Source organism: Rhinichthys klamathensis, unplaced genomic scaffold (assembly GCF_029890125.1).
Source record: "Rhinichthys klamathensis goyatoka isolate OS25496 unplaced genomic scaffold, OSU_Roscu_1.1 h1tg000296l_1, whole genome shotgun sequence".
NCBI lineage: Eukaryota > Metazoa > Chordata > Actinopteri > Cypriniformes > Leuciscidae > Rhinichthys > Rhinichthys klamathensis.
In genome coordinates, this window is record NW_026606815.1 from 1,347,703 (window position 1) to 1,363,739 (window position 16,037).

Sequence of the window (16,037 nt, forward strand, 5' to 3'; positions counted from 1 at the left end):
CTCAACACACTCTGGTCTTGGTCTTGTCTTGGTCTCAACACACTTTGGTCTTGGTCTTGTCTTGGTCTCAACACACTCTGGTCTTGGTCTCAACACACTTTGGTCTTGGTCTTGTCTTGGTCTCAACACACTTTGGTCTTGGTTTTGTCTTGGTCTCAACACACTCTGGTCTTGGTCTTGTCTTGGTCTCAACACACTCTGGTCTTGGTCTCAACACACTCTGGTCTTGGTCTTGTCTTGGTCTCAACACACTCTGGTCTTGGTCTCAACACACTTTGGTAGGGATGCACAATGATATCGGGACAACATCGGTATCGGTCAATAAAAGCTTAAAATGACCATCATCGGCAGATATGAATATTACTGCCGAGTGCCGATGAGCCTTGCCGATAGGGTGGCGTGTTTCCTACGCGCACGTGACGACCATGAACGAAGCATGAGCGCCAGCAACTTAAACTTCCAACTAGGGGTGTGCGATAATCACGGTTTTTGATCGTGGACGATTAAAATGTCTTCACGATCTGCTCCACGATCTGCTATGATTTTTTAAAAATCATAATATCGTGCATTCTATCAGTTCAATTCTGGCGCCTTCATCTCAACATGCTATACAACGCGACGCACATTCACATCACATGTAAACGCAGAGGTAGAGTTACACTCACGGGACACTGCAATTCACAAAAGTTCATTATTTGCATGTGCGTCAAAGTCTTGCTAGTTAAACATGTCATTCACATGCTGAAGCGCTGTTCTAACATGCGCTTTTCTGAGCGCGTACACCCGACGCTCACAGGAACTAAAAGCCTGTCACAGCGCCTGCATACTGGACTAAGTTATTTTTCGAGTCTTATTGCGCTAATACTGTCAAATACACACAAGGTTTACATAAACAAAGTTGGTTATGTCTAAAGTGAAAGCAAATCGAGAAAATCTGCTTGTCAAATGCGTGTATATTAGAGGCGTCGCGTGCAGCTCTTAAAGAGACAGTAATAATATGCTGCCGCATGTCCTTAAAGAGATACTGCACCCAGAAATAAAAATTCTGTCATTATTTACTCACTCTAATGTTGTTCCAAACCTGTATTAATTTCTTTCTTGTGCTTAAATATACTATGGAAGTCACTGGAGTACAGCAACTGTTTGGTTAGCCACATTCTTCCAAATAACTTTTATTTTCAACAGAAGAAAGAAATTTATTTGGGTTTAAAACAACTTGAGAGAGTAAATGATGACAATTAATTTTTTTGGGAGAACTATCCCTTTAATGTTAATAAAACAACAAAACACAAAGAGGAAATCACTCACTGCTCTTGACTGAGAACTTTAATAGAAGCTTTAATAAGCTTTTTTTGCACTTAAAAAAAATACAAATACTTCGGTATCGGGCAAAATTAGTTTGAAAATATCGGCATATCGAATATCGGCCAAAATCCAATATCGTGCATCCCTACACTTGGTCTTGTCTTGGTCTCACTCTCAACACACTCTTGTCTTGGCTTGGTCTCAGTTTAGGTGGTCTTAACTACAACACTAAAGGCTGTCAGCCTGTGAATCTACTCTCCAAGTATCTCAAGTGCATACTGAACAAAGAGCAAGGCAAAAAGAAAGGATTCAGAGGGAATGCTTGCTGCTGGATTTATGTTTTTTTTTTTTTCAATTTACCACATGCGAGCGATTTTTGTGCATTCTCTCTCTCACTCCTGTGTCTGACTCACCTTCTCGGTCCAGTACAGTGGGGCTGTGGGTGGTGACTCGTGGTCTGCGATCAGACTCGTTCTGGTCCAGTCTCTGTTTGTCCTCCTGCACAGACTCATGCACAGCTTTGATTTGGTGCTGGAACATAGCAAAGCCGCTCAATGGACCTCCAGAAACACCGCTGTGACCAAATGGAGCTGAAACCTAAACAAACCATTCCGTAAGAGAGAGGATTCAAATGTGGGAAAATGCTGGATTGATGTACACAAAAAATGCTCACTTAGAAAATGTTAAACAATTAAATATTTAAATAAAAAATGTAAAGGTGCATGACTTAATGACTTAATCCCATTAGTAAGTAATAGCTATTTGCTTTGCAACAAGATGCTAAATTTTTATTATGTAAACGTTGTGAACGGCCAATCAGGGCCTCAATTAGATTAATTTCACAGCCACAGCAAATCGCCAAAACAGACAGCCTCCAAACCGCACAACTGATCAGCCCAGAGCAACCAAACATATTCTCACTCATCATGATTTCACTGTGTGGAAAATCAATTGGCATTTGCTGATTTGTTTGCTGATTGCCGCAGAAGCAAATCACAGTGCGTGATCTGCGGAGGTGGAGATGGAGGCAGGACTCACGTGGCGGGGTGGCTGGGCCCTGTCTCTGTCCAGAGGGGCATATCTGAATGCTAAGTGGGGGTAGAGGCTATGGGGACTGACCATAGGGGGGATGGTGGCGGCCCGAAGCTGCTGCATGTTGAGGAGATTGGCTGAGGACACGACCACTGAGCCTGAAGCGCCCAGCATTGACGGCTTCTCCAGAGAGAAAAGTCTGCCACAGCAAGGAAGGAACAAGAGAATAAAACACATTAGCTACTGATACTGTGAATAACAACAAAACGGCAAAATTCGTTTTCAGTCGCACCAGATTTCTATTTGGTCTGTGATTTTTTTTTACCGGTACTGTATTCAACAACAAGTTGAATTAAAAAAAATAATAATTACATTAACATTCATGCATTCCCTGGGAATTGATACTAGAAACCAATAGCAATTTATGTACAAACACCCTATAATAAAACAGGACCAACAATTTCTAACCTTTGTCGGTCAGGTTCAACCTCCACATCCTCATCCGCACTGCAGGTGGCGCTAGAGTCATTATCAGAGTGCTCCCCCTGTTTCTCCTCCTTGTCCTTGACCTCCGGCTCAGTCTTCACTTGCACCTGACCTCTTTCACTGCTGGGAGCAGTCATCTCCACATCCTGTGGCTCGCTCTTTGGATGGATCTGCATTTCATATGCCAAGTGTGCTCGTTCATCTTGAGGAAGCCCGTCTCCAGCACCTCCTTCTGGACTCTTCTCTACTTTCACCTGCAGCTCGCCGTACGGAGGCTCCTGGCCCCTGTCATCTGCCACCGGGCCTTTGGTTGCCATGACATCCAGGTCCAATGTGCCGTCCAGAGCGGAGTTGGGATGAGTTAGTGAGTCATAAGATTTGGAGGGGTCGGTTTGAGATGGAGAGGGCGCACTCTCTGTGTCCGAACTGTTGTCGGGACCTGAGGAAAGGAGATGAAAGAGCGTATGACTGAGCCATCACATCCTCTTTAAATTCTTCATTCATCTGTGCAAAGAGGGCACAGAATATCAAATCCAATATATTTCAATCTCTGCTACAGAAACACAAAGGCAGAGAAGCAGAAAACCCGAACAACCCTGCCGTGACAGAGCAGAGGTGGCATTTGAGGTCACCATCAACTGCACGCGGCATCACAGCAATCAAGCTAATGCACTTCTGGACAGCAAACATCCTTTGGCTAATCACTACCTTTCCACCCTCGCCACGTGATGATACACCCTTCAGGGCCACAGGAAGTGCTACATATAAAATACATGTAACTTTGCATTCATACTACTGTTCAATTGTTCCTGTGATTACTACATAAGTGAAAGAAGTCTCTTATGCTCACCAATTTATTTGATCAAAAATACAGTAAAAACAGCAATAGTAAAAAAAAAAAAAAAAGATTAAAATTTAAAATAACTTTATATTATATTTTAAAATGTAATTTATTCCTGTAATGGCAAAGGTTTAGCATCATTACTCCAGTCTTCAGGGTCACATGATCCTTCAGAAATTATTCTAATATGATGATTTGCTGCTCAAAAACATTTCTTGTTATTATCAATGTTGAAAAGAGTTGTGGCTGCTTAATATTTTTGTTGAAACAGTGATGCATTTTTTCAGGATTTGTTGATGTGTAGAACAGTTAAAAAGAACTCTGACATTATAAAATGTCTTCACCTTAACTTTTGATCAATTTATTGAATATCGCTAAATATATATTATAATAGCACAAATCCAACAACTAGAAAGCAAATATTTTTTTCTCCCTCCTCCATTGTCTGAAAATGACTCCTCTCCCACATCTATAATTCCTTCCTCCTCTTGCTGTGCAGAGGCTCTCTGCCACTCTTACAGTCTATCTGGTTCTTTGTTCCTCTCACGGAGAGGGATGAAGGCTAACCTGCTTGGCTTCAGGAGTACCGGTATGTCAGCAGAAAGAAAAAAGCAGAAAAAGCAAAAAAAGCGAGGTTTGAGGGAAGGAGAGGAGGGAGAACAGAAGACAGCAGCATTCTAGCACATGACAAGTAACCAAGAAGAGCAAACCAGCGAATCAAATCATCATTTTAGAATGATTTCTGAAGGATCACGTCACACTGAAATTCCAGAGTAATGATTCTGAAAATTCAGCTTTGCCATCACAGGAATAAAATACCCCAGATTTTTGAATGGTAGTCTAGATGGTGTGAAAGAAAGTGCAGAGAACAGGCACCCAATGGGAGGACAAGAGGGGAAAGAGACAGAGAGCTAATAATTATCATTGTTCTTTAATTTGATTGTACAAGTGTCGTTTCAAAAGTGCTGATATGAAATGTTGCACTGTGTTTGCTGTGTATTGCTTGGCCTGAATTGGCTGGTTTTCTATTTGTTTAAAATGCAAGTTACTCAATATAATATAAATTTCTTGTTTATAGAATTGTATAAAAGACTTGTGTTGTGTTATAGCTCTGAATATCCCAAGGTTTCTCAGACTGGTGTCACAGATGGACTTTGGGTTCCTTGCAACTGTCGCCTTTTGGCTTGCTTAATCTGGGACATTTATAAATTGGCAATATTATTGACTTGAATGCACTGACACTATTGGATGAGAACTGAACTGAGCTGGATGATGACATAACGGTTTTCTCAAAAGCTGCTGTATAGATGAATTGAGCCCATTCAATTATGACAAACTTTACAGTTAATAAAGCGAACCGAATCAACACTGAACTGATTTCATCTGAATATTGACGGTTTAATATTGTCTTTTTATAGCTGCTCTACAGCAGAATTGGATTCTGTTTGCATCACCGAATAGCTATTTTTCTGTTTATCACTGTAAAGCAAATTTAAAAACAATATGTATTGTATAAAGCACTATATAAATAAGATGACTGACCATCACTCACAACAGTACCTGAATAATAGCACAACAGATCAAACAGAAAAGCAGAAGCACTCTGTTTCCTTCCAGCACACTTTGAGGCTTTATAGTCAGGGAACGCTTACATAAGAGCAAGAATGGCAGGTAGAATTAGTACAGATCTTTTATCCCTTCTGCACAGTGCCTCTATTTCCACTCTTTTCTTTGTGTTTTTGTCTAATTCACTCATTTCCTCTCCCTTTCATCTGCCCTTATTTGCTCCTGAGTCTCACTCATTAAGCGTACAGACAGAAGTAGAGGCAGGATGTTGACCTCTGTGGCAGTGCAGCGCGGTCTGGGGTTTTGCTGTCAAATCTAATCAAACGCACTGCAGTCAGACAGGTCAGCACACTGCTCTCTCACTTCATCCCTCTCTTTCTGTGTCAGTCTGTTTCTGCTCTCTTTACATTATAGCCCCACTGCTCCTCTTCCTCTCTGCTTAATCAGACTCTGGGTTCATGAGTCACAGAGAAAGAGACTGACAGCGATGGGTTTTAGGGTGTTTGTTTAAGCATTATAGCTTATGTTGGAAGCAGCGGCTGTAAAAGTGTTCAAACCAAAGAGAGAGATCATACCATCACTCTCCTCGTCCTCATCAGGCGCAGGATCACTCTGTGATGAGTCTCGATTTCTACGGAGCCGGGAACCCTGCACACAACAACATGAGGAATAGTTCAAAATAGATTATACCACAATCATGTAAATTTCAGTTTTTTGTCTTCCTAAGACACCCTTTCTGTGCAACTACTTTTTAACACCACTTTATAAGCATTATACAAAAAAAACAGCAAAAGCAACTGTGACTAATAGGAAAACATTATTTTTGAACTAGTAAACAAGTAACCAGGAGAGATATTAGATTAACACTACCATTCAAAATTTTGGCGTCAGTAAAACATTTTTTTTTTAAAGACATTTATTTTATTAAGGATGAATTAAATTGATCAAAAGTAACAGTGAAGACATTTATAATGTTACAAAATGTTTCAATTTTAAATAAATACTGTTCTTCTGAACTATTCATCAAATAATCCTGAACCAAACAAATTATCACAGTTTTCACAAAAATCTTAGGCAGCAAAACTGTTTTCAACACTGATAATAATAAGAAATGTTTCTTGGGCAACATATCAACATATTAGAATGATTTCTGAAGGATCATGTGACACTGAAGACTGGAGTAATGATGATGAAAATTCAGGAATAAATAAATTACATTTTAAAATATATTACAATAGAAAAGTTATTTTAAATTGCAATAATACTTCAGAATATCACTGTTTTTACTCTGTTGTTAATTAAATAAACGCAGCCTAGGTGACCCCAAACTTTTTAAAGGTAGTGTTAATGTTTAGTGTATAACATGGAACTACAAAAAATTCAGGTATAGAAAAAGAATAAACGCCTTGGAATGTACATCAACTAATCAAAATCAAGGACTCAACCATGTGGAAAATATCAGATATCCTAAGTGAACATTTCAGTGATGCAGAAACTTCTGAACCACAATAACATGATCAATCTCTAGATTGAATCTAGAAACACTTGAGTACAAGAACATGAATATGTTGGCCAATAAAGGAGATAAATCACTGATCATCAGATATTTCGAGCATGTAATGGGAATGTAGCAGATTTATTCCATGAATGCTGGATCTGTCCCTGTACCTTATGTTGCCGTAGCAGGTTGTCCAGGTTGTAACGTCTCTTGTTGTTGAAGTAAAAGTTCTTACATTGAGCTTCACTCTTAGTGCCTACCATCTTAGCAATGGCTGACCAGTTCCTACCATGTTCAACCAGCCCTGTGCACAAGAGAAAGAGAGTAAGATTATAAATGAATAGAGAAAAGACACCTTCCGCTGCTAACTGCAAAACCCTTATTAATAACATGTTTAGGAGGGGTGTGCACAAATAGTCGAATATTCGATCTGTAATTATTATCTTTTTTAAAACAACATTTGAATTTTGCTACATGTCGCTTTGTTGGCTGTAAATGCAGTGAAATCCTAAGCACGCAAATGAAAAGTCACAAAACTCTCATAACTAACACTATGGAGCTTGTTAACAAGTTGATTGTATTTTATCACAAAATGTCGTCGACTGCCTCTAGGCCCAGCGAAGTTTGGAATGACTTTGAATAAATGACCTTACAAATTGGAATTACTTTATCAAATGGATCAACATGTAGTGTGGAAACATTGTTGATTGAAACCGAGTTATAATAAATATCACCACCATAAAATCACATGAAATGCAAACACCAGTTGAATGAGGAAAGACAGCTGTGAGTCACTGCATTCATGACAGCAGTAAGCGCAGCTGTACCCCTGAGTGAGCCAAGAAGATAACTTATCTGATAGCAAAATGATCTCAAGGTGTATGCTTCATTTAAGTTATCTCGGGGGAGACATGTTTAAGAACAAAAAACACATAGCATAGTAAGAAACTTTTTCTGCACCTGGCCTTATTCTTACCAGACTGAGGAGCCAACTTTCACCAGAGCATGTGGATATTCTTTTTTTTTCTTAACATGAACATGTAAAACAATATAAACACGATAACCATATACTCGAGTGGATATGTACGTTCTGCACGATAACTGGCACAGTCTGCTTTATTAGCGTTTTTCTTCCTTTCACTCTGCTCAGGCTTAAATGTTTTTTTTCTGTATACTTTTTTTGTTGTTTAATGTTTTCAACTAAAAGAATACCTCAGGATATAATGCAAGCGTGTTGTGTATATTTGCTAACCATAAGCTTGTTCAGCAATGGTGACAAAAACGTAATGATTAAAAAATAACGTCTTTCTTGTTAAACTTTTTCAAAAATATTTGAATATCTGTTTATTTTGTTATTAACCACAACTTATTATTTGTTGTCCAAAAATGTTATTAACCACAAGAACTTTCAATAAAGATACCATCATAACATGAAGACCATCATTCCTCCAGAGGCACTAAACGCATCTAAACATATGAAACACCAAAAACATAAAAAATGACCGTGCCAGTCCTCCTGCCTCGGTGGTGAAGATAATCCTGGCAGTTTAACTAGAATGCATGAACTAGTTAAGGCAGGATGTGCAGGGGACCACCAGGTTGAAGCATTAACTGAACACATGAAGAGCAGAATTATGGTACGTTTACACGACAACGATAGGCTTAAAACAGAAAAGTTTTTCCTTTGAGTTTTCCGTGTACAGATGACACCACTGTCAAAGCGATCCCAATTCTCAAGGATCCGCGAAAACGACAAAAAAACTCTATTCTGCTGCCAGGCCACTAGATGGCGATGAAACACTATAGACTGTCTGAATGTAACACGCATGTGCATGGCGTCATCATCTTCAGAGATTCGCGTTTTTGTTGTTTACACTGAGACCGTTTTCAAAAACTTGCACTTTGAAGTGAAACCCGTTTTCAAAACTTTCGCGTTTTCAGGCATCCAAAACGCCGTTGTAGTGTAAACGAACGGCCAAAACGCATAAAAAGTTTTACATTTTCAGTTGAAAACGGTGTCGTATAAACAGCCTCTAAGCCTGAATTTTGAGTATCCAACAAGAAGGAACATTAGTGATCACTGATGATTACTTCAGGTTACACAGATTACAAATCTTTATCAATATTAGGTCAAGAAATCAGAAAGGATGGCTATCCATGGGTATCTTAACAACAGTCGCTCACTCTCTAAATTTGCAGTCACATTATCAAAATTTCTGCAAAATTTGAGGGCAAAAATGTCCATTGTGAAGAGTGTAGTGTTGTCTGAAAAACCATTCACACAGAAGTTGCTTTTATACCAAGCAGATTTCTGTTGGTTAACGTGGCGAATTCATGGGACCAACTTTAGCCTGATGTGAAATCTACATGGGGAAATCATTCTCTCCCAAGCTAAATTCCTGATTTCGAAATTTGAAATGACTCTATTTCAACCTTCCAAGCCTTAAAAGCTAGTGGCATACTAACCAACTCCACTTTTCCATTTTACTGTTCCAGTAGATTTGTCATCCATACTGTTGTGGTTTCTTCTGCCAGTTTTCAGGTTCTTACAATGTCCCAATTTGGAGGCAAATAAAAATGAATAAACAATTATAACAGACTAACTTTGGATTCAGTTCATGAAGCGACTTTACAGTGTGAATGTGTGCAATTTGTATTTGTCCATTCAGGGTGTGTCATAGTAGGCATTCATGCGTGTCAGGAGCAGTTGTCAGCTTTAGTGAGTATAAGATTTACATTGAATAAACAATGTTTTCTCATCTGTTTTTTTTTTTTATTTGTCATATTTTAAGTAATCCCCAGAAAGTAAATGAGCACAATCAGCACAGAAAACCAATGATGTCTGTGATACTGTATGTGCCTTTGAGTTTGCAGTGAAAGATTGGACCAGGTCAGAGCAGTTCACATGTCACTGATTACCTCCATGATCACGAAAGCCCACACCACCAACTGCCAACTGAGATATTCCAACTAGCTGGATGTTCTCAGACACCATGAGGACAGTCAACAGTGCCAAATACTCACGAGGCTGTGACGCTCACATGCACAATTTCCCTCCGATACACTTTTTTTTTTTTTATCAGTACCTTACATAAATTGTTCAAAGAAAACACATTATGCAACTAAGCAATTTCAAAAGTAATCCAAGCCCGAAATTAGGTTATTGAACTTTGTATTTGTACTAATGCTCAAGCTGGGATGGAATTCATCCCCTGGATGTACTAAGAACTAGATGTCTTGAATTGACACAGGTTTAAAATAGTTAGTCATTTATCAAGGCCCTGCATAAAAGTGTCAATGCACTTAAATCTATAATCACTTGTCCAAGAAGTTAGCCAGAGTGTTCTGGAAAGGAGGCCATAACTAGCACCTAGACTCATAATGAAATTGTGTGTGGTGTACTGATTGAGTACTGAATGAATCACTGCAAACATCATGGTTCAAGATCAACCACCTTGAGCTGCAGTGGTTTATAGCACGGGCTGACCTTGATTCGGCTCTACATAGAGCTTCTCTCTGTTATCTCTCTCCACTGGCATTGTGCGGCAGAGTAAAACCTGTTTTATGCAAACACAAGCAAGAATGTGCATGATTTTATAAATCCTCAAACTAAAGAACTTCTGAACTTCGAAAAACAGTTCAGCGCCTCTTATGTCTGCACAGCAGCTACAGGGATTCTTGTCAGAATATAAAACACTCCAAAGTTCCTCCAAACAAATACTGAAACTTTATGTGCAGTTCACCTAGTCCCGAGCCAATCATGTTAGACTGTCCTCCAATTAAACTGAACTGGGCAGTGACATTGATGGCTCGCCAGAGGTCTGTACAAAAGACACAGGGAGAGAAACGCACACACCTTCATGTTTGTTCCTCAGTGGACTGAACTTCCCCTCTACTAAAGAGAAGATGAAAAAGAGCACAATGAAAGAGGAAGCAGAAGGAATGCACTCAGATGACCGCAGTCTGACCTGAAAACGCTTCTGCAAAGTGATGTTTTAAAAAGCTCTAGGGGTACTTTGTGTGTTAATGTGTCTGTGAGTGATTTGAATTTTTTAGTAATACAAACACTTACTGCACTTAAATTTGTTTATCCATCAATACAGTATGTGCGTAAATTTGCTAAATGCAAAAACAAAAGTGTGCCTTCATCATTATCTTAAGAGTACATGTCACCAATAATCTCAAACGTTCAGTGATATATAAATAATAAACAAGTCTTAAATAAAAATAATCAAAACCTTTTTTTTTTTTTTTTAGGAGGACCTCTATTTTTCACTGTCCTCCTTTCCAGGTCGTTAATGCAATCAGTCAAAAACACCATCCAGAAAATAAATCACACTGTTGTATTCAATGCAAAAAGAGGAAGCCTTTTTTCCTCGGTCCATTCCTGCTGTCACACTGACAACGACTGTGGAGACAGAACTGCAAACTGAAGTGTGCAGCTGAACCTAGGCCTGTTCAAGAAAATCTTTGTGAAAGCCGTCAAGATCATGTCCCAGTCATATTTCACCAATAAAAAAGCTATATTTTTTCTTGAAGAAAACGAAGCACATTTTAGGACCATTTAGATTTAGCACTTTTTTCTTCCACATTCCCATTCCTAATAATAACAAATCTCTCATTACTGCAATGCAAGGAAATTATACTATACTTCTGAACTGCAAACTACTTACAAATCAAGGTAATATCTGTTAATACTGCCTGTAAGATCTGTTAATACTGCCTGTAACAATACTGATAAAAAGAAGATATTGTAATTCAAATGTTTTATGTTTAGCATCTTATAAAGTAGATTCACTGTTGAGAATAATGGGAATACTGGTAATTAGTACTTGAGTTTCATTTCATGTTTTGACCACAAATATCACATCTGTAATGCTGGAAATTCACATGTAAGACGTGCAGATGAACATGGCTGATCGATGTAGTGCACAACTCATTTCTGCTGGATAAACAATGCAATGCCTTTAAAAATTGGAATAAATTTAAATAAGTGAAATATAGACATAAATGGACTATTTAAAATAGTAAAATTATTATTAATTAATTAATTATTTAAATATACACTGCTACTTACTTTTTTGGGGTCAGTAAGTCTCTTATGCTCACCAAGGCTGCATTTATTTGATCAGAAATACAGTAATATTGTGAAATATTATGATTTAAAACATCTATTTCAACATATTTTATAGTCTAATTTATTCCTGTGATGGCAAAGCTGAATTTTCAGCATCCATTACTTTATTATTATAAATCTTGAAAAACGTTCCGTATAATATTTTTATAAACCGATATACAGGATTCTTTGATGAATAGAAAGTTCAAAATTGATTTGAAATAAAAATATTTTGTAACATTATTCATGTCTTTACTTTCACTTTTGATCAATTTAATGAATTACTTTCAAATTTAAGACTTACTTTTAAATGGTAGTGTATATTTACATACTACATATATCTGCATTGTATGAGAAAAATAACTTTTTGCCTTTAGAATTTTGTGGAAAAAATGTGCCAAATTGTCAGAAAATAATGCCATAATAGTCCGAAAACAAAGCTTCAGTTTCTTACCATGTAATTATGGGGTGACATGTTTTCTGTAAGATTCCCTCCAAAAGCTTTCATTTTAATGAAACCAAACTGTATACTCAGAGCAAAACATTTGCCCTCTGCACTATTCCTGTCATTCTTTCACAGTGTTTAGGGGTGAATGGTCGTCTTGTAAAGTTTCTAGTGTGTCAAACGGTCACAGTTATTTCAGTTTCTTCCTCTCAGTCTTGATCTGAATAATCATTACAAAGAGGATGAAAAAAAATGCAACCACAACCAACTTCCCCAACACAGAAAATAAGCAAAACCACAAAGACATCAAATAAATAGAACAAAAGTAAGATGAAATGTTTGTGCATGTGTGAAGATATCAGACAGAGCCAAGCCAACTGAGAACCAGAGAAGGAGAGGGAGTGGGGGAGGGAGATGAGCAGTACCTTTTTTGGCGATCTCCATCTCATCCTCTGTCCAGCGAGACGTCTCTCCAGCTTCAACCGCGCCTGTAGCGACACACCGTCAGAGTCAGTGAAGGAGAACTCAGGCAGCGCTACACGACACGGCTCATCTCGCACCCTTCCTCTCTATCTGTTTATACTTGTGGGCTGCAGAGACCTCCACCCCCCTCTAGAACTTCCCTCTCTCGGGCTCTCTCTCTGTCCTCAACCGCTTTCTGTCCTTTGCTCAGTTTGCTTTGCCTCCTTAGTGCTCGCTGGACTCAACTAGGCAGTCTCACCTCTCTCTTACTCCTGTCTCTCTTTCTCGCTGTCTCTCGGAGAGTGCAGTCAGCTGATCTCAAGCAGACAGTGGAGGAGTGCAGAAGCACCACCCTTCTGGGTCTAAGATCAACACACACACACACTCACTCACCCACCCATATTCATTAGACAGTCAGTCTCATAACAGTAGCCGAGCTGAAGCGAGCAGCGCAACAACCCCTCCCTACATAATTTCCACTCAAACTACAGTGAGAGCAAGAGAGAGAGAAAGACGGAGACGGAGAGAAAGACAGCCTGTGCTGTGCTCTCCCCTCCCGCCCGCTCTGAGGGTCTCCTTGAATTTGACTAAACACTATGACAGATTTAGCACAGTGTGAACCTCTGACATTTATGCGAGAGCGCAGGCGTGTCCCCAGTGTTTGGATGACTAGTGCGGCGAGTCTCCGCTGAAACTCTTCAAATACGCGTCTCTTTGGTGACACACTAGACGCCGTTTACGTTACCCAATGACCCCACAGTGTGTGTTACGTTAATATGCTTGTACCCTGCTGCTTTGTCATGTTGATGGCGTTTTAGACGTGGAATTGGTGCATGGTTATGGCTTTTGAGTGCCTGTTTAAAACTTTAAACCCACTTTAAAGACAGAGAATGACAAGATGAAAATGTGTAAGCACAGGTGTAAACTTCATCAGGCAAGATGGGCAGACCCTCCTCACACACACGAGGGCTATCAGATCACAATACAGGAACAGAGGCCAGACTAGAGACTCCATCACAAAACAGCGGGAATGACAAAACACAATTGGTGACCGATCTTTAAGGTACAGAGCGCTAATCAGCCACACTTTCTGATGTGGGCGCTGATTGCATTGAGCAGCAAACGTAATGAATACTAATTACTGAGCACTGAGGTCTCTTAATTCATTTTAAAGTGGCACCAAATGCCAAATGAAACAATCAGGCCAGCCTTTCATTCCCCTTTTCACTCTAATCAAACTCCTCCAGAGACTCGCCGCGTTTACCTGCCTCTCTTTATTATCTCCATGGCGATCCCTCCACCCGCTGTCACCACGGCAACACAAACTCAGAGACCTCGAGTCTGGCGTTGGGTGGCAGGAAGAAGAGAGATTCAGAGATAGGAAAGAATGGACAAACAATCTCACTGAGAGAGCGAGGGAGCAACAGGAAAAAACATGAAAGGGGGGAACAAAAGAGTGCAAAGGGAATAAAGAGTAAAATGAAGAGAAACGCTCTAGATATCAGTGAAAGAACAGAAGTGAAATAATGCTGAAGAGCTGCTGTTTTGTGAGCCTCAAGGATCAAACCCTGTGTTTCTTTCTGACAGCCCTTCTATTACAACAGGATTTTAAGCAAACCCCACATGCACACACCTACACCTTGCTGCGGTCAGAGAAGCAGCAAACAAAGTGACTTTCAGGCTTTGTAAATGAGGTCACCGAGGAACAGATTGCACTCACACTTCAAGAGTCTGACCTCACGATCAGCAGACAGACATCACAGCACCACACTGAGAGGTGAGAGAGTAAAGTGAGTGAGTGTGTGAAGGGCCGTCGCAAGAGCCCTGTGCGAACATGGTGTGCGATGGGGTTGCTATATAGGAAATAGTATAGTAACGAACGCAACTTTCACACGCTTTAGATTGACAAATAAAAAAAATGGTTTGACCCATTTCAAATGCAGCAATTAGAATTTAAAATGGACTGAGTAACGCTCTGTATACAATCTTGACGTGTGATGCCATGCTCACTGACATGCACACGCTCAGAAGAAGAATTGTAAGATCTACTGCATTATAATTAGGGGTGTAACGATACACAAACCTGACGGTTCGGTTCGTCCCACGGTTTTGAGGTCTCGGTTCGGTTCGGTTCATTTCGGTGGGGTGGGGGGGGGTTAGAAAGCTAAAATTGCTTTTATTTTTTATTAAACAGTGCTTTAATGAACAAATTGTGTCCTTGTCTTTAAATTAATTCAATTACAAGTAAACGTTTCTCAAGGACAACAAAATGATCTGCTAATGCTGTAAACTACAGCCCTTACTTGCACATTACTATAACATTAAAGCTTAACAACAGAGCCTAGACTTTTAACCTAAATTATATAATAATAATCAACACTCAAATAACAAATTGTATGAAAACATGTAAACTGCACATAAGGCAATTTTTGCATTAACATGTTTTTACTCTAATTTGTTATTGTCATATAATAATTTACACAGTTGCTGTTATTTTCATGACAACTATTTTAAACATACATTAAATAATCAAGACATCATAAACAGGTTAAGTAAAATATAATATATAGGCTAATATATATCATTTATTTAGTGAAAGAGTTAGCAAACCAGCAAGCTGTGGACACTGAATGACTTGCCTGAGGTAAATATAAAGCTATGTGAAAAACTAAGCGTTTTATTGACGTATTTCCGCTGTTGAAACACTGATTGAGTGTTTACACGAGTTATGATGCCTTTCAGTAAGTATACTGTATCTTTCAACATACCTTCGGGTGTCCATTCATGTTTATTCTGTAACTGAGGAAGAGATGATCGCGCTCCGCGCTGCCGCATGCATACAGTGATATCTGTCACGCCACATCTAAGAGCGCCAAAACGGCATTTATTGTTTGCATTTCGTGATCAAATAGACATAATTTGAAAGATTACACCTGGCTTATTATCAAAAGTAACAAAACACTGAGCTTATTGCGATTATATGTGGTTAATGGTGGTTAGGCAACAACAGCCCTGTATTCGTTGTGTACACATAACACATGAGGTGCAATGAGCCGGGGCTGGGCGGGGCCGCAGGGGGCGGGGCGCGTTCGGTTCGCCATGAGAGTATCGCGATACGTATCGTGGGTGGTGTATCGCGGTTTTTCCGTTCGGTTCAAATATCGTTACACCCCTAATTATAATAATAATAATAAAGCAATTAAATAAATAAAGGATTAAAAGCAATTTGAGGGAACAAGTAAATAAGAATGGTAAAATAAGTTCTAGGTCTAATTGTAGTTATGAA

The 16,037-nt window shown here is 39.2% G+C and overlaps 1 protein-coding gene across 13 annotated transcripts in view; it reads right to left on the minus strand.

The window, feature by feature from the left end:
• ncor1 (nuclear receptor corepressor 1) overlaps positions 1-16,037 on the minus strand; it is a 119,858-nt gene that overhangs the window by 36,711 nt on the left and 67,110 nt on the right. For 10 of the 13 annotated variants that reach the window (XM_056270052.1, XM_056270053.1, XM_056270054.1 and 7 more), the window contains 6 exons: positions 12,715-12,777; positions 6,899-7,032; positions 5,806-5,878; positions 2,806-3,262; positions 2,344-2,536; positions 1,719-1,902 (listed from right to left, as the gene is read on the minus strand). In XM_056270052.1, the coding sequence (XP_056126027.1) occupies positions 1,719-1,902; positions 2,344-2,536; positions 2,806-3,262; positions 5,806-5,878; positions 6,899-7,032; positions 12,715-12,777 (1,104 nt within the window). The remainder of the gene's footprint in view (positions 1-1,718; positions 1,903-2,343; positions 2,537-2,805; positions 3,263-5,805; positions 5,879-6,898; positions 7,033-12,714; positions 12,778-16,037) is intronic. The other 3 variants (XM_056270055.1, XM_056270056.1, XM_056270062.1) reach the window with 1 other exon arrangement.